This window comes from Bombina bombina, chromosome 7, assembly GCF_027579735.1.
Source record: "Bombina bombina isolate aBomBom1 chromosome 7, aBomBom1.pri, whole genome shotgun sequence".
Classification (NCBI taxonomy): Eukaryota; Metazoa; Chordata; class Amphibia; order Anura; family Bombinatoridae; genus Bombina; species Bombina bombina.
This window is the reverse complement of record NC_069505.1, coordinates 134,682,067-134,709,814: the sequence shown is the minus strand read 5'-3', so window position 1 is coordinate 134,709,814 and position 27,748 is coordinate 134,682,067. Positions and strand designations below refer to the sequence as shown.

The window sequence follows — 27,748 nt, the reverse complement described above, 5'->3', positions numbered from 1 at the left end:
TGTTAAGGGTCTAGCCGGGTCTGCCGAACTGGAGGGGGGAGATGACACAGATACTGGGCTGCAAGGGTTAAACCCCTACAACATCACCCCTGTTGTTTATCAGTGGTTTTGGGCTCCTCAGAGCAACCACAATCTCTGGAAGCTTTTGTTTGCATGGTTTTGTGTTCTAAACTTGTTTAGAGAAGAGCTGGTGTATGACCAGGAAAACCCTCCTGGGCTAGCCGGGCTCCTGGAACTCCCGGTCGGCCACCTCACAACGAACACCCGCCTAACCCCTCTCAGGCTGGCCGGGTTCCTGGAACTCCCGGTCGGCCACAGGACAGCAGGACACCCGCTAACTTTGCCCCTGGTTGCTCCAGCAGCCCTTTGTCCCAGAGCGCCTCTCTTTTGGAGATTGGTAGCCCCAGGGGAGGACAAGAGCTTGGGGAATTATCGGAGGGGTGCTCCTTTGGGAACCGGGGGTTTTGAACACCCCTAACCCCATAACTTCAACGGACTGTAACTCCGGTCCCCAGTAACGAAGCCCACTGCTTGGTGCTTTTTATTACAAGAATGTAAAACAGAATTTATGTTTACCTGATAAATTACTTTCTCCAACGGTGTGTCCGGTCCACGGCGTCATCCTTACTTGTGGGATATTCTCTTCCCCAACAGGAAATGGCAAAGAGCCCAGCAAAGCTGGTCACATGATCCCTCCTAGGCTCCGCCTTCCCCAGTCATTCGACCGACGTAAAGGAGGAATATTTGCATAGGAGAAACCATATGATACCGTGGTGACTGTAGTTAAAGAAAATAAATCATCAGACCTGATTAAAAAACCAGGGCGGGCCGTGGACCGGACACACCGTTGGAGAAAGTAATTTATCAGGTAAACATAAATTCTGTTTTCTCCAACATAGGTGTGTCCGGTCCACGGCGTCATCCTTACTTGTGGGAACCAATACCAAAGCTTTAGGACACGGATGAAGGGAGGGAGCAAATCAGGTCACCTAGATGGAAGGCACCACGGCTTGCAAAACCTTTCTCCCAAAAATAGCCTCAGAAGAAGCAAAAGTATCAAACTTGTAAAATTTAGTAAAAGTGTGCAGTGAAGACCAAGTCGCTGCCTTACATATCTGATCAACAGAAGCCTCGTTCTTGAAGGCCCATGTGGAAGCCACAGCCCTAGTGGAATGAGCTGTGATTCTGTCAGGAGGCTGCCGTCCGGCAGTCTCATAAGCCAATCTGATGATGCTTTTAATCCAAAAAGAGAGAGAGGTAGAAGTTGCTTTTTGACCTCTCCTTTTACCAGAATAAACAACAAACAAGGAAGATGTTTGTCTAAAATCCTTTGTAGCATCTAAATAGAATTTTAGAGCACGAACAACATCCAAATTGTGCAACAAACGTTCCTTCTTTGAAACTGGATTCGGACACAAAGAAGGCACGACTATCTCCTGGTTAATGTTTTTGTTAGAAACAACTTTCGGAAGAAAACCAGGTTTAGTACGTAAAACCACCTTATCTGCATGGAACACCAGATAAGGAGGAGAACACTGCAGAGCAGATAATTCTGAAACTCTTCTAGCAGAAGAAATTGCAACCAAAAACAAAACTTTCCAAGATAATAACTTAATATCAACGGAATGTAAGGGTTCAAACGGAACCCCCTGAAGAACTGAAAGAACTAAATTGAGACTCCAAGGAGGAGTCAAAGGTTTGTAAACAGGCTTGATTCTAACCAGAGCCTGAACAAAGGCTTGAACATCTGGCACAGCTGCCAGCTTTTTGTGAAGTAACACAGACAAGGCAGAAATCTGTCCCTTCAAGGAACTAGCAGATAATCCTTTCTCCAAACCTTCTTGAAGGAAGGATAGAATCTTAGGAATTTTTACCTTGTCCCAAGGGAATCCTTTAGATTCACACCAACAGATATATTTTTTCCATATTTTGTGGTAAATTTTTCTAGTTACAAGCTTTCTGGCCTGAACAAGAGTATCAATGACAGAATCTGAGAACCCTCGCTTTGATAAGATCAAGCGTTCAATCTCCAAGCAGTCAGTTGGAGTGAGATCAGGTTCGGATGTTCGAACGGACCCTGAACAAGAAGGTCTCGTCTCAAAGGTAGCTTCCATGGTGGAGCCGATGACATATTCACCAGGTCTGCATACCAAGTCCTGCGTGGCCACGCAGGAGCTATCAAGATCACCGATGCTCTCTCCTGATTGATCCTGGCTACCAGCCTGGGGATGAGAGGAAACGGCGGGAATACATAAGCTAGTTTGAAGGTCCAAGGTGCTACTAGTGCATCTACTAGAGTCGCCTTGGGATCCCTGGATCTGGACCCGTAGCAAGGAACCTTGAAGTTCTGACGAGAGGCCATCAGATCCATGTCTGGAATGCCCCACAATTGAGTGATTTGGGCAAAGATTTCCGGATGGAGTTCCCACTCCCCCGGATGAAATGTCTGACGACTCAGAAAATCCGCTTCCCAATTTTCCACTCCTGGGATGTGGATTGCAGACAAGTGGCAGGAGTGAGTCTCCGCCCATTGAATGATTTTGGTCACTTCTTCCATCGCCAGGGAACTCCTTGTTCCCCCCTGATGGTTGATGTACGCAACAGTCGTCATGTTGTCTGATTGAAACCGTATGAACTTGGCCTTTGCTAGCTGAGGCCAAGCCTTGAGAGCATTGAGTATCGCTCTCAGTTCCAGAATATTTATCGGTAGAAGAGATTCTTCCCGAGACCAAAGACCCTGAGCTTTCAGGGGTCCCCAGACCGCGCCCCAGCCCACCAGACTGGCGTCGGTCGTGACAATGACCCACTCTGGTCTGCGGAAGCTCATCCCCTGTGACAGGTTGTCCAGGGACAGCCACCAACGGAGTGAATCTCTGGTCCTCTGATTTACTTGTATCGTCGGAGACAAGTCTGTATAGTCCCCATTCCACTGACTGAGCATGCACAGTTGTAATGGTCTTAGATGAATGCGTGCAAAAGGAACTATGTCCATTGCCGCTACCATCAAACCTATTACTTCCATGCACTGCGCAATGGAAGGAAGAGGAACAGAATGAAGTATTTGACAAGAGTTCAGAAGTTTTGATTTTCTGGCCTCTGTCAGAAAAATCCTCATTTCTAAGGAGTCTATTATTGTTCCCAAGAAGGGAACCCTTGTTGACGGAGACAGAGAACTTTTTTCTGCGTTCACTTTCCACCCGTGAGATCTGAGAAAGGCCAGGACAATGTCCGTGTGAGCCTTTGCTTGAGGAAGGGACGACGCTTGAATCAGAATGTCGTCCAAGTAAGGTACTACTGCAATGCCCCTTGGTCTTAGCACCGCTAGAAGGGACCCTAGTACCTTTGTGAAAATCCTTGGAGCAGTGGCTAATCCGAACGGAAGTGCCACAAACTGGTAATGCTTGTCCAGGAATGCGAACCTTAGGAACCGATGATGTTCCTTGTGGATAGGAATATGTAGATACGCATCCTTTAAATCCACCGTGGTCATGAATTGACCTTCCTGGATGGAAGGAAGAATAGTTCGAATGGTTTCCATTTTGAACGATGGAACCTTGAGAAACTTGTTTAGGATCTTGAGATCTAAGATTGGTCTGAATGTTCCCTCTTTTTTGGGAACTACGAACAGATTGGAGTAGAACCCCATCCCTTGTTCTCCTAATGGAACAGGATGAATCACTCCCATTTTTAACAGGTCTTCTACACAATGTAAGAATGCCTGTTTTTTTATGTGGTCTGAAGACAATTGAGACCTGTGGAACCTCCCCCTTGGGGGAAGCCCCTTGAATTCCAGAAGATAACCTTGGGAGACTATTTCTAGCGCCCAAGGATCCAGAACATCTCTTGCCCAAGCCTGAGCGAAGAGAGAGAGTCTGCCCCCCACCAGATCCGGTCCCGGATCGGGGGCCAACATCTCATGCTGTCTTGGTAGCAGTGGCAGGTTTCTTGGCCTGCTTTCCTTTGTTCCAGCCTTGCATTGGTCTCCAGGCTGGCTTGGCTTGAGAAGTATTACCCTCTTGCTTAGAGGACGTAGCACTTGGGGCTGGTCCGTTTCTGCGAAAGGGACGAAAATTAGGTTTATTTTTGGCCTTGAAAGACCTATCCTGAGGAAGGGCGTGGCCCTTGCCCCCAGTGATATCAGAGATAATCTCTTTCAAGTCAGGGCCAAACGGCGTTTTCCCCTTGAAAGGAATGTTAAGCAATTTGTTCTTGGAAGACGCATCCGCTGACCAAGATTTTAACCAAAGCGCTCTGCGCGCCACAATAGCAAAACCAGAATTTTTCGCCGCTAACCTAGCCAATTGCAAAGTGGCGTCTAGGGTGAAAGAATTAGCCAATTTGAGAGCACGAATTCTGTCCATAATCTCCTCATAAGAAGAAGAATTATTATTGATCGCCTTTTCTAGCTCATCGAACCAGAAACACGCGGCTGTAGTGACAGGAACAATGCATGAAATTGGTTGTAGAAGGTAACCTTGCTGAACAAACATCTTTTTAATCAAACCTTCTAATTTTTTATCCATAGGATCTTTGAAAGCACAACTATCTTCTATGGGTATAGTGGTGCGTTTGTTTAGAGTAGAAACCGCCCCCTCGACCTTGGGGACTGTCTGCCATAAGTCCTTTCTGGGGTCGACCATAGGAAACAATTTTTTAAATATGGGGGGAGGGACGAAAGGTATACCGGGCCTTTCCCATTCTTTATTTACAATGTCCGCCACCCGCTTGGGTATAGGAAAAGCTTCGGGGGGCCCCGGGACCTCTAGGAACTTGTCCATTTTACATAGTTTCTCTGGAATGACCAAATTTTCACAATCATCCAGAGTGGATAACACCTCCTTAAGCAGAGCGCGGAGATGTTCCAATTTAAATTTAAATGTAATCACATCAGGTTCAGCTTGTTGAGAAATTTTCCCTGAATCTGAAATTTCTCCCTCAGACAAAAACTCCCTGGCCCCCTCAGACTGGTGTAGGGGCCCTTCAGAACCAATATCATCAGCGTCCTCATGCTCTTCAGTATTTTCTAAAACAGAGCAGTCGCGCTTTCGCTGATAAGTGGGCATTTTGGCTAAAATGTTTTTGATAGAATTATCCATTACAGCCGTTAATTGTTGCATAGTAAGGAGTATTGGCGCGCTAGATGTACTAGGGGCCTCCTGTGTGGGCAAGACTGGTGTAGACGAAGGAGGGGATGATGCAGTACCATGCTTACTCCCCTCACTTGAGGAATCATCTTGGGCATCATTTTCTCTAAATTTTGTGTCACATAAATCACATCTATTTAAATGAGAAGGAACCTTGGCTTCCCCACATTCAGAACACAGTCTATCTGGTAGTTCAGACATGTTAAACAGGCAAAAACTTGATAACAAAGTACAAAAAACGTTTTAAAATAAACCGTTACTGTCACTTTAAATTTTAAACTGAACACACTTTATTACTGCAATTGCGAAAAAGTATGAAGGAATTGTTCAAAATTCACCAAAATTTCACCACAGTGTCATAAAGCCTTAAAAGTATTGCACACCAAATTTGGAAGCTTTAACCATTAAAATAACGGAACCGGAGCCGTTTTTATATTTAACCCCTTTACAGTCCCTGGTATCTGCTTTGCTGAGACCCAACCAAGCCCAAAGGGGAATACGATACCAAATGACGCCTTCAGAAAGTCTTTTCTATGTATCAGAGCTCCTCACACATGCATCTGCATGTCATGCTTCTCAAAAACAAGTGCGCAATACAGGCGCGAAAATGAGACTCTGCCTATGATTAGGGAAAGCCCCTAGAGAATAAGGTGTCCAATACAGTGCCTGCCGGTTATTTTACATAATTCCCAAGATTAAAATAATTCCTCAAGGCTATTGGAGTATAAAATATAAATCGATTTAGCCCAGAAAATGTCTACAGTCTTAGAAAGCCCTTGTGAAGCCCTTTTTTTCTTTCTGTAATAAAAATGGCTTACCGGATCCCATAGGGAAAATGACAGCTTCCAGCATTACATCGTCTTGTTAGAATGTGTCATACCTCAAGCAGCAAAAGTCTGCTCACTGTTCCCCCAACTGAAGTTAATTCCTCTCAACAGTCCTGTGTGGAACAGCCATCGATTTTAGTAACGGTTGCTAAAATCATTTTCCTCTTACAAACAGAAATCTTCATCTCTTTTCTGTTTCAGAGTAAATAGTACATACCAGCACTATTTTAAAATAACAAACTCTTGATTGAATAATAAAAACTACAGTTAAACACTAAAAAACTCTAAGCCATCTCCGTGGAGATGTTGCCTGTACAACGGCAAAGAGAATGACTGGGGAAGGCGGAGCCTAGGAGGGATCATGTGACCAGCTTTGCTGGGCTCTTTGCCATTTCCTGTTGGGGAAGAGAATATCCCACAAGTAAGGATGACGCCGTGGACCGGACACACCTATGTTGGAGAAAGACTGTTTTAATATCTTTTGAAATTCACACATTTGTCAGTCAATGAGAGTACGCGTATCTGTGTAAACTTGATTTTGCATTTAAAGGAATAGTCTAGTCAAAAATAAACTTTCATGATTCAGATAGAACATTCAATGTTAAGCATCTTTTGAATTTACTCCTATTATCAATTTTTCTTCGTTCTCTTGGTATCTTTGAAAGTAAGTTCGGGAGCCAGCCATTATTGGTTCAGCAGATGGGTTGCGCTTGCTAATTGGTGGCTACATTTAGACACCAATCAGAAAGTGCTACCTAGGTGCTGAACCAAAAATGGGCCGGCTCCTATGCTTACATTCCTGCTTTTTCAAATAAAGATACCAAGAGAATAAAGAAAAAGTTATAATAGGAGTAAATTAGAAAGTTGCTTAAAATTGCATGCTCTATCTGAATCATGAAAGTTTAATATCGACTAAACTATTCCTTTAAGCAGATTCAGGAAATAATTCTTCACTATTTTTTTTCTTTTTCTAGTGGCCACTCAGTACGTGCTAAGAACTTACACCTATTCTATTTAGACTTTTTGGATAATCAAATAATAGTTTCCTCCAAACCTATTTACATTGTGCTTCTTTTGAATAGTGTTTCCTTGTTCTGCCCTATACCCACTTGTGCCTTGTATTTCATCACTGTGTTGTAACTGTAAAAGACACACTATGGTAACATTTTCTGCATACCTTCCATATAGATTATTTCTCAGCTACGTGTTTGAGCTTGGAGTATTGTGCATCTTAATTATAGGGGATTTTTAGCAATATAAACTGTAAAATTAAAGCGCCTGGATTTATTTGTTTAAACCGGAGTCAAGTGAAAATGGCAACACTGAATACACTTGAAAGATGCCAAAGAGATGACACAAAGTGATGTGGCATGTCATTACGGGAAGGGGAAAAAAACACGTTAACTGATGCATATTATTGTGTTGTTTGCAGCTTTAAAAACTCTCTGAATAAGGCATCTAATCACAATTAAAACGGTTTGCCTTGATAATGTAGTGCAGCAAAACTAACCTTTGTATACTGATAGTTGGTACGTGTGTCAGATTAGAATCCCTCCACGGAATCTGGTACTGTCACTTTAACATGAAAGCCTCAAATTCTAGGGATGCTTGAGATGCAACATTTGTATAAATGCTACTGAAATAAACACATAGTTCTGCAGATCTCACCTCCATTTTTCGCAATGGTTCGGAAGCACTTCCAGAAGATACGAAGGATTGACGCTCTGTTGTGGGGAGTAGCTTGTACAAATTCAAACTCCCTGAATAACACATGAGTCCCCTGCGATACACTATTAAAGCTGGGAAAGAAAAGATAAGGGTACAAATTACTACTTGAGCAATATTTTGTATAACACCCAGGGCTGCAAAGTCAAGTTGAGTCACAAATTTAACAAACTGCAGTGAACAAAATAATTAGGCTATATTATAGCTAATGATTTACATGCAATATGGCCTAATCGTTTTGTTCACTGTAGTTTGTTCAATTGAATTGTATGTAGCAAAAACACTTTGCAATAGACTTCCATTATTTATTTTGTCCCATTTTCTTGTAATTTAACTCTGAAAATTGTTGCTTTTCTTAATTCAAACCCATATCTATAAAGTAATAGTTCTTTTTTCTTGTCTATCACTTCTGATGAGGGCAGTTAAAGGACCACTCTATGTAGTAGAATTGCATAATTAACAAGTGCATAATAAAAATACAATGGTTTAATACCTACTCAGAATTTCCAATAAGCAGTAGATTTGTTTCATACAAATTGATTTTTTCTCCCATTTTCCCACCCCTTGTATCATGTGACAGACATCAGCCAATCACAGACAAGTATATGTAAACCATGTGAGCTTGTGCACATGCTCAGTAGGACTTTGTTCCCCAGAAAGGGTGAATATAAAAAGACTGTGCAAAATTTTATAATAGAAGTAAATTGGAAAGTGTCTTAAAACTGCATGCTCTATCTAAATCATAAAAGTTTATTTTGACTTGAGTGTACCTTTAAAAGGGACAGTATACACCAATTGTCATATAACTGCATGTAATAGACAATACTATAAAGAATGATATGCACAGATACTGATAAAAATACAGTATAAAACTGTTTAAAAACTTACTTAGAAGCTCCCTGCTTAGCTCTATTGAAAAGGTTACTGGAACACCCACTTTAAGTGGGAAATAACAGGAACTCCCCCCCTCCTCTGCATATGAAAAGACTCTTTACACAAACAGGAGTAAGCTGGAGTAGGTATACGTCAGTATTCTCCTAAAACTTTGGGGCTTGGTTAGGAGTCTGAAAATCAGAGCAATGTTATTTAAAAATAAGCAAAAACTATACTTTTTTTTTTTTAAAGAAAAGTGTATGGGCTATATAAATGGATCATCTACAAAACATTTATGCAAAGAAAAATCGAGTGTATAATGTCCTTTTAAGGACAGATATAAAACAGTTATTAAAAAAGTGTGCAAACAAGGATAAATCACAAAAGCACAATGGGGGCACCACATAACGTATCAAAAGGCTTCACAATACTTATTTCTAGCTCAGTTTCAGAAAGGTACTCACAATAAATTGACACCCAAATAACAGGTGTAAGCAGAAAAGGATGAGACTTCAGAGTATCTCAGTAAAATCTCTGGTTAACGCTTCTTGATACATCAATTTGCTCTTCACAGGCGCAAATGTTTACATTGATTTTATTTAAAGCTTGTTACATTAAGCAATATAAAATAAATAACAATATGAAGTGGCTACACATCAAATTGCAACACATTTCTCGGCTAACAGGGATTCCACACACTCTTTTCATGCCGGCTTTATATCTGCACCTTATTGTCCTCAGCAGAAGAGACAGATAAGAGGAAAACCTATGATTTAAGATGCTGTTGTTGATTACTTTACAGAAGATAAAGTACTTTATATAGAAACTAAACATTTACACATATTTCCAATATTTAAAAAAACTAATATGTTAAAAATAGCTCTACATGCCATTCTCAGGCTAATTTTTGCATTCAATATATACTGAAATCTAATATTTATTTATATTCCCTTTAAATCTGATCCGAAAATGGGTAAAAACTAACAGGTATCAAAGAGCAGACAAATCAGGATGTTGATGAGAAATGTTTACAGTGGGAAAGCAGACTGATATCTCAAATCTGCATGGGCCTGGAAGGTGGATCTGTAATCTCAGGGGCTCAGTTGCACAACACAAGCTCTGGCAGATACACGATCGGAAACCCTTGTAATTCCCTAATACCTGCACAGCTGCCGAGGAGGATAAAGAGATGCACCTCAATGTACTAAGAAAGCCTTGAACACAGATCATGTTTATAGTGTCCTTTGCAGCTGCCCCAGCCTGAGGCACAGGAACACTGTTCAATACAGCCCTTTGTTTAGTGATGTTTTGAAATTAGTTGTAGGCAAGCTGCCAGGGCAAGAGAAACGTTTGAGCAATCTCAGGATCCTTTAGACATGTATCATAAAAGGCTGCATGATGCCAGGTACCTCCCTTACACAAACCCCGTGTACAGCTCTACTGTTGCGCCAAGCCGACATGTCTTAACGGACTCTTCTAACAGAAACTTATTTCCCCCAAGGAAGAGCTGATTCTTTGGGAACAAACAAACCACAGGGAACATCACAAGACTAAAAAAATGGAGAACGCACAAAAAAACAAACTAACCTGTCATATCTAATAGGTATCAGAATCACAAGGTTTTTACACATTTATGTATACCAATAATTACAAAATATCATTAAAAGGACAGTAAAGTCATAATTAGACAATCATGATTTATACAGAACATACAATTTTAAACAACTTTGTAAATAACTTCTATTATTTAATTTGCTTCCTTCTCTTGTTATCCTTTGCTGAAAGGTTTATCTAGGAAAGCTCAGGAGCAGCAAATAACCTAGGTTCTAGCTGCTGATTGGTGGCTGCATACATATACCGATTGTCATTGGCTCACCCATGTGTTCAGTTAGAAACCAGTAGTGCTTTGTTGCTACTTCAACAAAGGATACCAAGAGAATAAAGCAAGTTTGATAGTAGAAGTAAACTGGAAAGTTAAAACAAACTAAAAAAGCTGTGCTACTAATAAGACAAGACCAAAAGAACACAAAAGGACACAATGATAAACATTAAAGTTGCAATGTGATAAAAAGTTACAAAATATATTAAAGTCACTAATCAAAAACATATATCTAAATCACAATAATTGTGAAAAGTTCCTCATATAAGGGGGTAGGCTACTTAGCTGCAGATGTTGTCCTTTAAAACCGAATAATAGTTAAAAAAAAAAAAAATGTGTGAGTTCCAGCTTCGTTCCTCCTCGCTCCCTTCTGATGTGTAGAAACCAAACTCTGGCGCGGATTCTAATCGACAAATCTAAAATATAGGAAAACACAGGGTGCCCCAGGATTCAAGGTAAAAACACACTTTATTTTAGATGACACTCATCTAAATGCACTTACTCGGTATTAAAAACAAAGCACAGTAACAACCATCGTATACAGGCTCTCGAAGTAACATCTTGAAGGTCTGGCCGCATCTTGAAATACAAGGTCAGTACTCGACTCAACAAGGTTTTGGTGCAGATCTTTTTTTTTTTTTTGTTTAAATAATTTTTATTGAGGTTTATATAGATATGACACATAAACATGAGAAATATAACATCACGTGATGAACTAAAATATAGCATATCATACAGTAGATTCCACTTCCAGGATAATAGTAGTCCATATTATGTCATATTCAGAGTCCCAAGCCAAAAGTAGACCTCATATTTTTTCTTTTTTGTTGTACATCGTTTCTTCAGTAATTAAATAACATATAAGCATAAGATAAACATATATATCGAGATATACAGAGATAGTGAGCTTTGAAAGAGGAACGAGAAAACCCAACATTTTATTACATATACAAATTTTTGCAGATTTTTAAAGAACTATGATTAGGTTTGCGGTATATCCTCGAATATACCGCTTGGTGCAGATCTTTAATGTATTATTTTTGTCAAATACTATCGGAGGAGGTCTGAATCACGGTAACATATTCACGGCCAGTTCGTTAGAGGGACGGAGTGATTAAGAATAAGAGACCTTCAACGCGTTACTTTGAGAGACTGTATACGATGGTTGTTACTGCGCTTTGTTTTTAAATACTGTGCATTTGGATGACTGTCATCTAAAATAAAGTATGTTTTTACCTTGAATCCTGGGGAGACCGGTGTTTTCCTGTATTTTAAAGTGGCAAGTTGTTTCAAATTGCATGTTCTACCTAAATCATGAAAGATTTGTTGGGGTTTCATGACCCTTTAACCCCTTAACGACCGACGACGTATGCCATACGTCCTCAAAAAAAAGCACTTAACGACCGAGGACGTATGGCATACGTCGTCGGTTTAACAGAGCACTGGCATCCTGCAATACTGTTCCCGAGTGCCGGGACCGGATTGATCACTCCCCCACGAGTGATCACTTCCGGTTTCGCTCCACGTGGAGCCCGGCAGTGTTTCAGAGCATCGGAAGCGATCGGACACGCTTCCGATGCTCTGCTTGTGTGCTAAGTGCCTCGGTGGGTCGAGGCACTTAGTTGGTTATTAAATAATAAATTTAAAAAAAAAAGGATAAAATAAAAAAAAAGCCCAAATAGCCCCCCCCCTCCCCCTTCACTAGGCATCCAAGATGGCGATGCCCAGTGCATCATGGGGCCTCTGGGGGTGTCCCTAGCCTGCATCATCATAGGGGCAAGCTAGGGTCACCCAATCTGAGCCTCCCACCCTAAAAAAAATAATAATAATAAAATACCCCATTTGTCTGATCATGTCAATATTTGTAAATATTGACTATGATCAGTGTGGATCTCCCTCCCTCTCCTCACTTGCCATTTTGTTGGAGAGAGAGAGAGACCTGTATTTAGCAGAGAGAGAGATTTATTTCTTTTATTTGTTAAAAAATATAGAACCAAAGGCTCTGTTCAGAGCCATTAACCCCTAGCTTGCCAGTGATCACTATATATCACTGGCAGTAGCATAGGTGCACTTTTTTTTGCTGCATTTTGCTGTCTGTGCATTTTTTTAGGGGTTAATTTTGTTGTTGTAATTTTTTAAAAACCCAAAGGCTCTTTTCAGAAACATTTAGTTAATTTAATTTTCAGAGCCATTAACCCCTAGCTTGCCAGTGATCGCTATAAATCACTGGCAGTTGCATAGCTGTACTTTTTTGCTGTCTGTGCATTTTTTTAGGGGTTAATTTTGTTGTAATTTTTTAAAACCCAAAGGCTCTTTTCAGAAACATTTAGTTAATTTAATTTAATTTTCAGAGCCATTAACCCCTAGCTTGCCAGTGATCGCTATAAATCACTGGCAGTTGCATAGCTGTACTTTTTTGCTGTCTGTGCATTTTTTTAGGGGTTAATTTTGTTGTTGAAATTTTTAAAAACCCAAAGGCTCTTTTCAGAAACATTTAGTTAATTTAATTTTCAGAGCCATTAACCCCTAGCTTGCCAGTGATCGCTATAAATCACTGGCAGTTGCATAGCTGTACTTTTTTGCTGTCTGTACATTTTTTTAGGGGTTAATTTTGTTGTTGTAATTTTTTAAAAAACCCAAAGGCTCTTTTCAGAAACATTTAGTTAATTTAATTTAATTTTCAGAGCCATTAACCCCTAGCTTGCCAGTGATTGCTATAAATCACTGGCAGTAGCATAGCTGTACTTTTTTGCTAGTTAATTTAGTTAATTAATTTAGTTAATTTAATTTTTTTTAGTAATTGTTTTCTGTGACAGATACAAAAATGTCACAGAAAAGATATAGTGCTGAGGAGGCGTATGCCATCCTTGCGGTCAGAGTCAGATGCCTCTATTTCTGACTCAGACCCCAATTTTGACCCTGCCATGTGCTCAGATACATCACTAGATGCAGTCTCAACTGATAGTGATGTATCTGTGGCTGCTAGCCCCCCTGCCAGCCCCCCTGCTACCCCCCCTGCCAGCCCCCCTGCTAGCCCCCCTGCCAGAAGGAGGCGTGTTGCTGCCATTGCTGCTGAAGAGTGGGTAACGCCTCATCTCCAGAGGCCAGATATCCCACCCTTCACAGCAAATGCTGGCATAAATATAGATGTGGCAGGTTTTAGCCCCCAGCAGTTTCTGGAAGTGTTTCTGGGCGATGATATATTGGGGAACATTGTCGCCCAAACTAATTTATATGCCCATCAGTTCCGTGCTGCAAAGCCTGGAACATATTTGGCAAAGCAGCAATGGGCCCCCATCAATGTGCCAGAATTCAAAAAATTCTGGGCATTGACTATGCTGATGGGCATCATAAAGAAACCCTCCATTCGCTCCTACTGGAGTACTAGCCCCAACGCTCTACCCCCATTTTCTCCCAGACTATGTCGAGGAAGAGGTATGAAATGATTCTGCATTTCATGCACTTCAGCGACAACAGCCTGTGCCCCCCTAGGGAGCATCCCCAATTTGACAGGCTGTATAAAATCCGCCCCCTGATAACCCACTTTTCTGCCAGGTTTGCAGAGGCTTATACACCTGGAAGGAATATATGCGTTGATGAATCCCTAATGAAGTATAAGGGAAGGCTGGGATTCAAGCAGTATATTCCTTCCAAACGCTCCAGATATGGGGTAAAGGTGTATAAGCTCTGTGACAGCGAGACTGGGTATACTCAGGCCTTCCGGGTGTATGAGGGAAAGGATAGCCACCTTGACCCTCCAGGTTGCCCAGAACATATGGGAACCACTGGCAAGATTGTCTGGGACCTGATATTACCCCTAATGAACAAAGGGTATCACTTGTACTTAGACAATTTTTATACAAGTGTCCCTTTTGTTCAAGCTACTGTATTGCTTTGATACAGTAGCTTGCGGTACAATTAAAAAGAACCGCGCAGGTTTCCCAGGACAACTTGTACGCACCCGGCTACGAAGGGGGGAGACCTCAGCTCTGCGCTAAGAGGAGCTGTTGGCACTTAAGTACAGAGACAAGAAGGATGTATACCTTCTTACCACCATCCACACAGAGAGGACGGTGGCGGTTTCTGTACGTGGCAGAGCTGAGATCATAAGGAAGCCAGTGTGCATCAAATCTTATAACCGGCATATGGGTGGGGTTGATCTGGCTGATCAGCTGCTGCAGCCCTACCTAATTATGCGGAAGACAAGGGCCTGGTACAAAAAGGTTGCAATTTACCTAATGCAGATTGCAACCCACAACGCTTTTTTGTTGTTCAAAAAAGCAAACCCCAGAGTTAAAAAAACTTTTTTACAGTTTCAGCTCCAGATTATTACTGGGATTTTGTACCATGATGCACCTACTCCCCGGGCGGTGATGGGAGAGAGCAGAGTTGGGGCTACTCATTTTATTTTTAAAATCCCCCCTACTGCCGCAAAGCAGAAACCACAAAAAAAATGCAGAGTCTGTACCAAGAGGGGGAAGAGAAGGGACACCATATATCAGTGTCCTGATTGCCCTGGACAGCCTGCACTCTGCATTGGGGACTGCTTCAAGCGGTACCATACAATGGTCAATTTTTAAAAAAATAAATACATTTGGTGTTATATATATATATATATATTTTTTTGGTTATGTTTACTGTTAGATGGGTTTTTTTTTTTTTTTACTTTTACTGTGCCAGATTTTTACATTTCTAAAATTGGGCCTGTTTTTTTTTTTTTTAACCAAAACCCCTGTCAAACCTATGCATGGGGGACATAGGTGTTCTCAGGGTGCCTTGCAAAAAACAACCTGAAGTATGTTTTTGTAATAACTTACAACAGTCTCTCCTAAATCATAGTCAAAAAGCAATGTGTCTGTAAAAATGAAAATTGAAAAATAACCACCATACACTTTCTCCAATTTTTTGGGCTAAAACGGTTGCTTCAAAGGCATCAAAGCACACCATATAAAATACCTTGGGGTGTCAACATTTAAAAAATATACACTTTCATGGCAATAAATAAAAGTGGGGTATGTGATAGGCCCCAAACTAAAGATAGGCCTATCAGAAGAAATACTCTCATTGTTAATAACTAAAATCACAAGTCATAACATTGTAACATAAACTTCCCAAAATCCTGGCAAACCTATGCATGGGGGGCATAGGTGTACTCAGGGTGCCTTGCAGAAAACAACCTGAAGTATTCTTTTGCAATAACTTACAACAGTCTCTCCTAAATCATAGTCAAAAAGCAATGTGTCAGTAAAAATTAAAATTGAAAAATAACCACCATACACTTTCTCCAATTTTTTGGGCTAAAACGGTTGCTTCAAAGGCATCAAAGCACACCATATACAATACCTTGGGGTGTCAACTTTTGAAATATATGCACATTCATGGAAAACAAATAAATTGGGGTATGTTAAAAGACCCCCCAAAAAGACGATAGGCAAAGAAAATATGTTAAATGTGAAAAAAAATCACAAACGCATGTCAGACATTTGGCATTGCACCCCCCAAACAAGCCACCAAACCTATGCATAGGTGGTATCACTGAACTCAGGAGATGTTGGTGACCACATATTGGTGTCTTCTTTGGTATTAACACATAACAGGAGCTGTGAATCCATGTCTAAAGTACAATGTATGTGAACAATAACACAAAAATATGAATGCCCAATAGTTTGACAAAGACTAGTGGTTAAATTAGTGCATGGAAAGTGTTAAAATACCTGCATTTGAAATACTCTAGGAAGTCTTCTTTTCAAAAATATATGGTTTGATTGAGGTAAATTACATTGGCCGGCTTCAGAAATGTCTTAAATAGGACATGGGTGCATGGGATGTGAAAATTCAAAGTGGAAAAAATGGAATGGGCTTCCTAAAAATAAGGCCTTTTAGCCCCCAGAGAACCCAACACACCTATACATGGGTGGTATCACTGTACTCAGGAGAGGTTGTTGAACACATATTGAGGTATTTTTTGGCAGTAACACATAACAGGAACTGAAAATCCATGCCTAAAGTACAATGTGTGTGAAAAATAACACAAAAAAATGACTACCCAAATGTTTGACAAAGACTGGTGGTAGAATTAGTGCATGGAAAGTGTTAAAATATCAGCATTTGAAAAACCCTAGGGTGTCTACTTTTCAAAAATATATGGTTTGATGGGGGTAAATTCCATTGGCCAGCTTCAGAAATGTCCCAAATAGGACATGGGTGCATGATGACCTATGTGAAAATTCCAAGTTGAAAAACTGGAATGCGCTACCTAAAAATAAGGCCTTTTAGCCCCCAGAGAACCCTACACACCTATACATGGGTGGTATCACTGTACTCAGGAGATGTTGTTGAACACATATTGAGGTGTTTTTTGGCAGTAACACATAACAGGAACTGAAAATCCATGCCTAAAGTACAATGTGTATGAAAAATAACTCAAAAAAATGACTACCCAAAATTTTGACAAAGACTGGTGGTTGAATTAGTGCATGGAAAGTGTTAAAATATCAGCATTTGAAAAACCCTAGGGTGTCTACTTTTTAAAAATATATGGTTTGATGGGGGTAAATTCCATTGGCCAGCTTCAGAAATGTCCCAAATAGGACATGGGTGCATGATGACCGATGTGAAAATTCCAAGTTGAAAAACTGGAATGCGCTACCTAAAAATAAGGCCTTTTAGCCCCCAGAGAACCCGACACACCTATACATGGGTGGTATCACTGTACTCAGGAGATGTTGTTGAACACATATTGAGGTGTTTTTTGGCAGTAACACATAACAGGAACTGAAAATACATGCCTAAAGTACAATGTGTGTGAAAAAACATAATTTATGCTTACCTGATAAATTCCTTTCTTCTGTAGTGTGATCAGTCCACGGGTCATCATTACTTCTGGGATATTACTCCTCCCCAACAGGAAGTGCAAGAGGATTCACCCAGCAGAGCTGCATATAGCTCCTCCCCTCTACGTCACTCCCAGTCATTCGACCAAGGACCAACGAGAAAGGAGAAGCCAAGGGTGTAGTGGTGACTGGAGTATAACTTAAAAAATATTTACCTGCCTTAAAAACAGGGCGGGCCGTGGACTGATCACACTACAGAAGAAAGGAATTTATCAGGTAAGCATAAATTATGTTTTCTTCTGTTAAGTGTGATCAGTCCACGGGTCATCATTACTTCTGGGATACCAATACCAAAGCAAAAGTACACGGATGACGGGAGGGATAGGCAGGCTCTTTATACAGAAGGAACCACTGCCTGAAGAACCTTTCTCCCAAAAATAGCCTCCGAGGAAGCAAAAGTGTCAAATTTGTAAAATTTGGAAAAAGTATGAAGCGAAGACCAAGTTGCAGCCTTGCAAATCTGCTCAACAGAGGCCTCATTCTTGAAGGCCCAAGTGGAAGCCACAGCTCTAGTAGAATGAGCTGTAATTCTTTCAGGAGGCTGCTGTCCAGCAGTCTCATAAGCTAAACGAATTATGCTACGAAGCCAAAAAGAAAGAGAGGTAGCAGAAGCCTTTTGACCTCTCCTCTGACCAGAGTAAACGACAAACAGAGAAGACGTTTGTCGAAATTCCTTAGTCCAGGTTGTGCAGTAGACGTTCCTTCTTCGAAGAAGGATTTGGGCACAAAGAAGGAACAACAATCTCTTGATTGATATTCCTGTTAGTGACTACCTTAGGTAAGAACCCAGGTTTAGTACGCAGAACTACCTTATCCGAATGAAAAATCAAATAAGGAGAATCACAATGTAAGGCTGATAATTCAGAGACTCTTCGAGCCGAGGAAATAGCCATTAAAAATAGAACTTTCCAAGATAACAACTTTATATCAATGGAATGAAGGGGTTCAAACGGAACGCCCTGTAAAACATTAAGAACAAGGTTTAAACTCCATGGTGGAGCAACAGTTTTAAACACAGGCTTAATCCTGGCCAAAGCCTGACAAAAAGCCTGGACGTCAGGAACTTCTGACAGACGTTTGTGTAACAGAATGGACAGAGCTGAGATCTGTCCTTTTAATGAACTAGCAGATAAACCCTTTTCTAAACCTTCTTGTAGAAAAGACAATATCCTAGGAATCCTAACCTTACTCCAAGAGTAACCTTTGGATTCACACCAATATAGGTATTTACGCCATATCTTATGGTAAATCCTTCTGGTAACAGGCTTCCTAGCCTGTATTAAGGTATCAATAACTGACTCAGAAAACCCACGTCTTGATAAAATCAAGCGTTCAATTTCCAAGCAGTCAGCTTCAGAGAAGTTAGATTTTGATGTTTGAAAGGACCCTGTATCAGAAGGTCCTGTTTCAGAGGTAGAGACCAAGGTGGACAGGATGACATGTCCACTAGGTCTGCATACCAAGTCCTGCGTGGCCATGCAGGTGCTATTAGAATCACTGATGCTCTCTCCTGTTTGATTCTGGCAATCAATCGAGGAAGCATCGGGAAGGGTGGAAACACGTAAGCCATCCTGAAATCCCAAGGTGCTGTCAGGGCATCTATCAGGACTGCTCCTGGATCCCTGGATCTGGACCCGTAACGAGGAAGCTTGGCGTTCTGTTGAGACGCCATGAGATCTATCTCTGGTTTGCCCCAACGTCGAAGTATTTGGGCAAAGACCTCCGGATGAAGTTCCCACTCCCCCCGGATGAAAAGTCTGACGACTTAAGAAATCCGCCTCCCAGTTCTCCACTCCCGGGATGTGGATTGCTGACAGGTGGCAAGAGTGAGACTCTGCCCAGCGAATTATCTTTGATACTTCCATCATTGCTAGGGAGCTTCTTGTCCCTCCCTGATGGTTGATGTAAGCTACAGTCGTGATGTTGTCCGACTGAAACCTGATGAACCCCCGAGTTGTCAACTGGGGCCAAGCCAGGAGTGCATTGAGAACTGCTCTCAATTCCAGAATGTTTATTGGCAGGAGACTCTCCTCCTGACTCCATTGTCCCTGAGCCTTCAGAGAATTCCAGACGGCACCCCAACCTAGAAGGCTGGCGTCTGTTGTTACAATTGTCCAGTCTGGTCTGCTGAATGGCATCCCCCTGGACAGATGTGGCCGAGAAAGCCACCATAGAAGAGAATTTCTGGTCTCTTGATCCAGATTCAGAGAAGGGGGACAAGTCTGAGTAATCCCCATTCCACTGACTTAGCATGCACAGTTGCAGTGGTCTGAGGTGTAAGCGTGCAAAGGGTACTATGTCCATTGCCGCTACCATTAAGCCGATTACCTCCATGCATTGAGCCACTGACGGGTGTTGAATGGAATGAAGGGTGCGGCAAGCACTTTGAAGTCTTGTTAGCCTGTCCTCTGTCAGGTAAATCTTCATTTCTACAGAATCTATAAGAGTCCCCAGGAAGGGAACTCTTGTGAGTGGAACGAGTGAACTTTTCTTTTCGTTCACCTTCCATCCATGTGACCTTAGAAATGCCAGTACTAACTCTGTATGAAACTTGGCAGTTTGAAAGCTTGAAGCTTGTATCAGAATGTCGTCTAGGTATGGAGCTACCGAGATTCCCCGCGGTCTTAGTACCGCCAGAAGAGCACCAGAACCTTTGTGAAGATTCTTGGAGCTGTAGCCAATCCGAATGGAAGAGCCACAAACTGGTAATGCCTGTCTAGGAAGGCAAACCTTAGGTACCGGTAATGATCTTTGTGAATCGGTATGTGAAGGTAAGCATCTTTTAAATCTACAGTGGTCATGTACTGACCCTCTTGGATCATAGGTAAAATTGTCCGAATAGTCTCCATCTTGAACGATGGAACTCTTAGGAATTTGTTTAGGATCTTTAAGTCCAGGATTGGTCTGAAAGTTCCCTCTTTTTTGGGAACCACAAACAGATTTGAGTAAAACCCTTGTCCCTGTTCCGACCGTGGAACTGGATGGAATTACTCCCATTAACAAGAGCTCTTGTACGCAGCGTAGAAACGCCTCTTTCTTTGTCTGGATTGTTGACAACCTTGACAGATGAAATCTCTCTCTTGGAGGAGAGTATTTGAAGTCCAGAAGGTATCCCTGAGATATTATCTCTAGCGCCCAGGGATCCTGGACATCTCTTGCCCAAGCCTGGGCGAAGAGAGAAAGTCTGCCCCCCACTAGATCCGATCCGGATCGGGGGCCCTCAATTCATGCTGTTTTAGGGGCAGCAGCAGGTTTCCTGGCCTGCTTGCCCTTGTTCCAAGACTGGTTAGGTCTCCAGTTTTGTCTGTAGCGAGCAACAGATCCTTCTTGCTTTGGGACAGAGGAAGTTGATGCTGCTCCTGCTTTGAAATTCCGAAAGGAACGAAAAATTAGACTGTTTGGCCTTAGGTTTGGCCCTGTCTTGAGGCAGGGCGTGGCCCTTTACCTCCTGTAATGTCAGCGATAATTTCTTTCAAACCAGGCCCAAATAAGGACTGCCCTTTAAAAGCTATATTAAGCAATTTAGACTTAGAAGTAACATCAGCTGACCAGGATTTTAGCCACAGCGCCCTGCGTGCCTGAATGGCGAATCCTGAATTCTTAGCCGTAAGTTTAGTTAAATGTACTACGGCCTCCGAAATGAATGAATTAGCTAGTTTAAGGACTCTAAGCCTGTCCGTAATGTCGTCCAGAGTAGCTGAACTAATGTTCTCTTCCAGAGACTCAATCCAGAATGCCGCTGCAGCCGTGACCGGCGCAATGCATGCAAGGGGTTGCAATATAAAACCTTGTTGAACAAACATTTTCTTAAGGTAACCCTCTAATTTTTTATCCATTGGATCTGAAAAAGCACAGCTATCCTCCACCGGGATAGTGTACGCTTAGCTAAAGTAGAAACTGCTCCCTCCACCTTAGGGACCGTTTGCCATAAGTCCCGTGTGGTGGCGTCTATGGAAACATTTTTCTAAATATCGGAGGGGGAGAGAACGGCACACCGGGTCTATCCCACTCCTTAGTAACAATTTCAGTAAGTCTCTTAGGTATAGGAAAAACATCAGTACTCGCTCCGGTACCGCAAAATATTTATCCAACCTACACATTTTCTCTGGTATGCAACTGTGTTACAATCATTCAGAGCCGCTAACACCTCCCCTAGTAAAACACGGAGGTTTTCCAGCTTAAATTTAAAATTTGAAATATCTGAATCCAGTCTGTTTGGATCAGAACCGTCACCCACAGAATGAGTTCTCCGTCCTCATGTTCTGCCACCTGTGACGCAGTGTCTGACATGGCCCCTAATATTATCAGCGCACTCTGTTCTCACCCCAGAATGATCACGCTTGCCTCTAGTTCTGGTAATTTAGCCAAAACTATCAGTCATAACAGTGGCCATATCTTGTAAAGTTATCTGTAATGGCCGCCCAGCTGTACTGGGCGCCACCATATCGCGCACCTCCCGAGCGGGAGATGCAGGTACTGACACGTGAGGTGAGTTAGTTGGCATAACTCTCCCCTCGTTGTTTGGTGAAATTTGTTCAATTTGTACAGATTGACTTTTATTTAAAGTAGCATCAATACAGTTAGTACATAAATTTCTATTGGGCTCCACTTTGGCATTGCAACAAATGACACAGGTATCTTCCTCTGAATCAGACATGTTTAACACACTAGCAAATAAACTTGCAACTTGGAATACAATTCTATTAGAATATTATTAAAAACGTACTGTGCCTTTAAGAAGCACAGAAGATTTATGACAGTTGAAAATTAATAAATTGAAACAGTTATAGCCTCAATCCTTGTAAACAACACAACTTTAGCAAAGGTTTGATCCCATTAGCAAAAGACAACTAATTCTGAAAGCAGAAAAAAATTACAGAATAAACGTTTTTTATCTCAGTCAACTATAATCTCACAGCTCTGCTGAGAGAAATTACCTCCCTCAAAACAAGTTTTGAAGACCCCTGAGTTCTGTAGAGATGAACCGGGTCATGCAGGAAATACAATGAGCTGCTGACTGAAATTTCTGATGCGTAGCAAAAGCGCCAAAAAACGGCCCCTCCCCCTCACACACAGCAGTGAGAGAGAACAGAAACTGTCAGAAAAAAGATCAAGCAACTGCCAAGTGGAAAAATAGTGCCCAAACATTTATTCACTCAGTACCTCAGCAAATGAAAACGATTTTACATTCCAGCAAAAACGTTAAACATAATTTCTTAGTTATTAAAAAGTTTTATGTACTTCTTACAGTGTAATTCCAGTGAAGTACCATTCCCCAGAATACTGAAAGTGTAAAGTATACATACATGACATTATATCGGTATGGCAGGATTTTCTCATCAATTCCATTGTCAGAAAATAAAAGCTGCTACATACCTCAATGCAGATTCATCTGCCCGCTGTCCCCTGATCTGAAGTTTACCTCTCCTCAGATGGCCGAGAAACAGCAATATGATCTTAACTACTCTGGCTAAAATCATAGTAAAACTCTGGTAGATTCTTCTTCAAACTCTGCCAGAGAGGTAATAACACACTCCGGTGCTATTTTAAAATAACAAACTTTTGATTGAAGATATAAAACTAAGTATAATCACCATAGTCCTCTCACACATCCTATCTAGTCGTTGGGTGCAAGAGAATGACTGGGAGTGACGTAGAAGGGGAGGAGCTATATGCAGCTCTGCTGGGGTGAATCCTCTTGCACTTCCTGTTGGGGAGGAGTAATATCCAGAAGTAATGATGACCCGTGGACTGATCACACTTAACAGAAGAAATAACACACAAAAATGACTACCCAAAAGTTTGACAAAGACTAGTGGTTGAATTAGTGCATGGAAAGTGTTAAAATACCAGCATTTTAAATACCCTAGGGTGTCTACTTTTCAAAAATATATGGTTTGATGGGGGTAAATTTTATTGGCCAGCTTCAGAAATGTCCCAAATAGGACATGGGTGCATGATGACCAATGTGAAAATTCCAAGTTGAAAAACTGGAATGCGCTACCTAAAAATAAGGCCATTTAGTGGTTGAATTAGTGCATGGAAAGTGTTAAATACCAGCATTTGAAATACCCTAGGGTGTCTACTTTTCAAAAATATATGGTTTGATGGGGGTAAACTCCATTGGCCAGCTTCAGAAATGTCCCAAATAGGACATGGGTGCATGATGACCGATGTGAAAATTCCAAGTTGAAAAACTGGAATGTGCTACCTAAAAATAAGGCCATTTAAGACAACTATATTCTCCCCATGTACTGCCTGGGTCCCACCAGGGCAGTCTAGGAACCTTTGCAAATCATTATCTGCATTGTTAATCTACAGATTTTCTCATTTAAAACTTAAAGGGACATGTAACAGGGAAAAAAAGTGAATTGCGCTATATGAACTAACTCAGTATCCACAAAGACTATAACTATATATATATCTTGTCAATAATAAGTGGATAATAAATATAAAAAATATATAGATATAAATATAGATATTAAAAATTTCTAAAATCGCCTAAAAGCAAAAATGCATAAAAATTGATCAAATATAAAATCTAAAATCCACAATAGCACCCTTAGTATAAATATAAATATATATAGCAAAAAAATATATATAAAAAACAGTACCTTGATTTAACGACTTAATATATATGAATTAATTGTAAGAAAACAAGCATAAAAATATAAAATTGCTTGACCTTAAATTAAACCGTAAGAAATATATATGTCAGAAAACCACCTGTAAGGCAAAGATATTGCACACTGTTTATATTCAACAGTACCTCTAATAGTTTCTCATGAACATTCTCATTACTGTCTTTTACAAAAAGTGAAACAACCAGTACAAAGTGATATGTCCCTTTAAGATGAATGAAAACTTGAGTCCCGTTCTGTGCAGCTCCAATCAGACAGGGTAAATCCAAACCTCAGTCGTAGGGATAGTAGTACATGCAAAAAGAAGAGAGAGAGAGCGCACAAAGGATTCAAGTGTAGATTTTTATTAACAACATTAGCACACATAAATTGATGCACTTACTAGAAGTAAGATTAAAAAAGCAATCAGAGTTCAACTCTCTTTCCTCCACTTGTATAGCCGCTCCACACTGCTGCCTAGGAAAGTCAGTGTCCCCGGATGTTGATGCACGATACCGGCTTCTGTAGCAGGGCTTTCCGGATGCCTCTGCTAACTGCCTGTCTGCCAATGGGAGGGAGCGGATCAAATTGGAGTCTGAGCGTCGGACCTGTTTGCCGGTTCCTAACGCGTTTCCCCCAGTCAGCGGCTGGGCTTTTTCAAAGGATAAAATCAGATATATTGTTTCTCTTGCCGCCCTCAACTTTTAAAGGGCAAGCGTCCAATTGGATTCGTGGGTGTGTCTGTCCGGCCAATCATAACGTCCATATAGTCCTCTGTTTTGTTACACACCAATGGCCAACCAAATGATAGAGGGAGTGTTTTTTTAGAACCAATGCCATACTCCCTACGTGTATTTGTTTGTTTAGCCACATAACAAAAACGAAACAGAAACGCTACCATTTCTCAGCAGTATATGTTATAAGAAAACAATCGAAGTATACCTTATCTAAAAACAATATGTAACTAACATGTAACGCAGAACTATAACAAATTATATACATTTTTCATCAGAAATATAACATATTAGCGATCTAGTATATTGTTACAGAGTTTATTAAATAGTGATTCTGGGTTATATTTCTTGTTGACTATCAGATCATAAATTCTATATCTAATTAAAGATTACATCTTTTATTTTCAAATGCCCATAGTTGCTTTACAAGATATATATATATATATTTCTATGAGCAAAACATGTTATTAATATTATTAATATTTACAGTTTATATCACATTGTGCGTTGGCAGTCTATTTTATGCTCCTGCTCCTAATAATTTTTTAAAATTTTTTTATAAAAGTTTTTTATAGATATATAAAAGCATAATGTCCCTTGTTTAAAATATATTGCAACAACCTAATGTGTATTAAGATTACACATTTCTATAGATTTGATGAGTTTAGATCATGATAGAATTATTTAAATCACGATGAAGTTATTTAAAAGCACATATTGAACTAATATTGTTAAATGTACACACATGATCTATCACACAATGAATTGCATACCTATATTTAAATTTAATCTAATATTGATTTGAAAAGTTTTGATCTAATTTTCTACGATAAAAGCATGTTATTAAAATATAATTAAAAACTGAAAAATTAATTGACTATAAAATCAATAATATTAATAATCTAAAAATCTTTACTATAAGTTTTTATACAAATGCTGCTACATCTATGTCTATATTAAGACCATATGGTTGTAATGTGTTTAGTTTATAAATCCACTTAGTCTCCAACTTTCTCAGTTCTAAAAGACGATTAGGTTTAGTTATAGGGACTCTATCTATAACTTGAACTTTGAGAGAACTAGGGTTATGTCTATGGCATTCCAAAAAATGTTTAGGGACACTGTGATTTGTCATCTTTTTTTCTATATTATATATGTGTTCATTAACTCGCCGTCTTATTTGACGTTTCGTACGGCCCACATAAAGTAGCCACACCCACATTGTAATAAGTATACAACATATATAGATTCACAGTTGCTTCTAAATGAAATGTTAAAAGTTTCAGTTAATGAACTATTAGAATATGTAGGGGCTCTATTAACATGTTTACAACATATTGCAACGGGGTTTTCCACATCTCATAGTTCCCTTCCATTCACTCAACCAGGTAGTTCCTATTTTTTCGGTCCCAGTTTCACTAGCCTTATTTTTAATAATAGGTTTTATTTTGCTTGGAGCAAGAATATTCTTAAGGCTTTTGCCTTTCCTATAATTAATAGTTGGTTTGGTCCCCCCAATGATGGCCCTAAAACAGGATCTAATTGAAGTAGTGGCCAGTGTTTTTTAATTATTTTTTTCTAACTTTTTGAACCTTCATTAAAAGTTGTTATAATCTCGGTGGGGGGTATTGTAATTCAAAAAAGGGAACAATATATGCAAGAAGCTTTTAAATTGCTAAGGGACAAGGATACCTACCAAATCTTAGACAAAGATCCCAACTGAAATATATAATAAAGAGCTTTATAAAATTTTAAATAAAGCAAAATAGAGGGTAATATCAATGAAAATGAGTTCAAATTTATATTCAATACTCAGCCAAACATAGCAATTATATACCACCTTCCCAAAATACATAAGGACAGTAAAAATCCACCTGGTAGGCCAATTGTGTCCGGGATAGGATCAATTAGTGATAATCTATCCAAATATGTTGATTTTTACCTTCAACCAATAGTAAAAAATATGAAAGCATATATCAAAGACACAACGGAGGTGATTAGAAGGTTTGAGGGTAAACAATGGGAAGAGGATATGTATTGGCTAGCTTGCGACGTTGCTTCCTTATATACGTGTATACCTCATATTAATGGCACAAACGAGATAAAAGAAGAATTTTTAAAATGGTCAATTCCAATGAAACATATATCTTTTTTAATTGATTGTATTAATTTTATTTTACATCACAACTATTTTATGTTTGAAGATAAATATTATCTACAGACCCAAGGCACAGCGATGGGGACAACATTTGCCCCATCCTATGCAAATCTCTATGTAAATGCGTTTGAGAATAAATACATTTGGCATAATAATCCATTTTTAAGTAATATAGTATCATATGGTAGATACATAGATGATGTCATTATCCTGTGGAAAGGGGATGTGACAGAAATAGATAATTTTTATGAAACATATTAATAGTAATGATTTTAATTAACTTTTACAAATTCATGTTCGAAAGATAAAATAGAATTTTTAGATTTGGTATTGTTTACAGATAATACAGGAAAAATAGCAGTAAAAAAACTATAGAAAAAGCACAGATCGAAATAGTTATATACAAGCCAAAAGCGCACATAAAAAATCATGGTTGGACAATGTTCCATATAGTCAATTTTTAAGAATAAAAGAAATTGTACACATGAAAATGATTTTGAAATAGAAGCGAAAATATTAGAAGAAATTTTTTTAGAAAAGGCTATGAACCAAAATTAATACAAGCTGCAAAAAATAGGGCTATTGCAAAAGAGAGAAATATAAATATTAAATTAGATAAACCAAATGCAATAGGGTCTCATATACACAATAAATTATAGAACCAGCGAAATTAGATCCACCGAGATTTATAACAACTTTTCATGAAGGTTCAAAAAGTTTAGAAAAAATAATTAAAAAACACTGGCCACTACTTCAATAAGATCCTGTTTTAGGGCCATCATTGGGGGACAAACCAACTATTAATTATAGGAAAAGGCAAAAGCCTTAAGAATATTCTTGCTCCAAGCAAAATAAAACCTATTATTAAAAATAAGGCTAGTGAAACTGGGGACCG

At 39.9% G+C, this 27,748-nt stretch overlaps 1 protein-coding gene across 1 annotated transcript in view; it reads right to left on the bottom strand.

Moving 5' to 3' along the window:
* The window catches only part of CSTPP1 (centriolar satellite-associated tubulin polyglutamylase complex regulator 1), a 322,173-nt gene that overhangs the window by 105,868 nt on the left and 188,557 nt on the right, over positions 1-27,748 (bottom strand). The window contains exon 3 of the mRNA XM_053720316.1: positions 7,640-7,770. Coding sequence (XP_053576291.1) covers positions 7,640-7,770 — 131 coding nt within the window. The remainder of the gene's footprint in view (positions 1-7,639; positions 7,771-27,748) is intronic.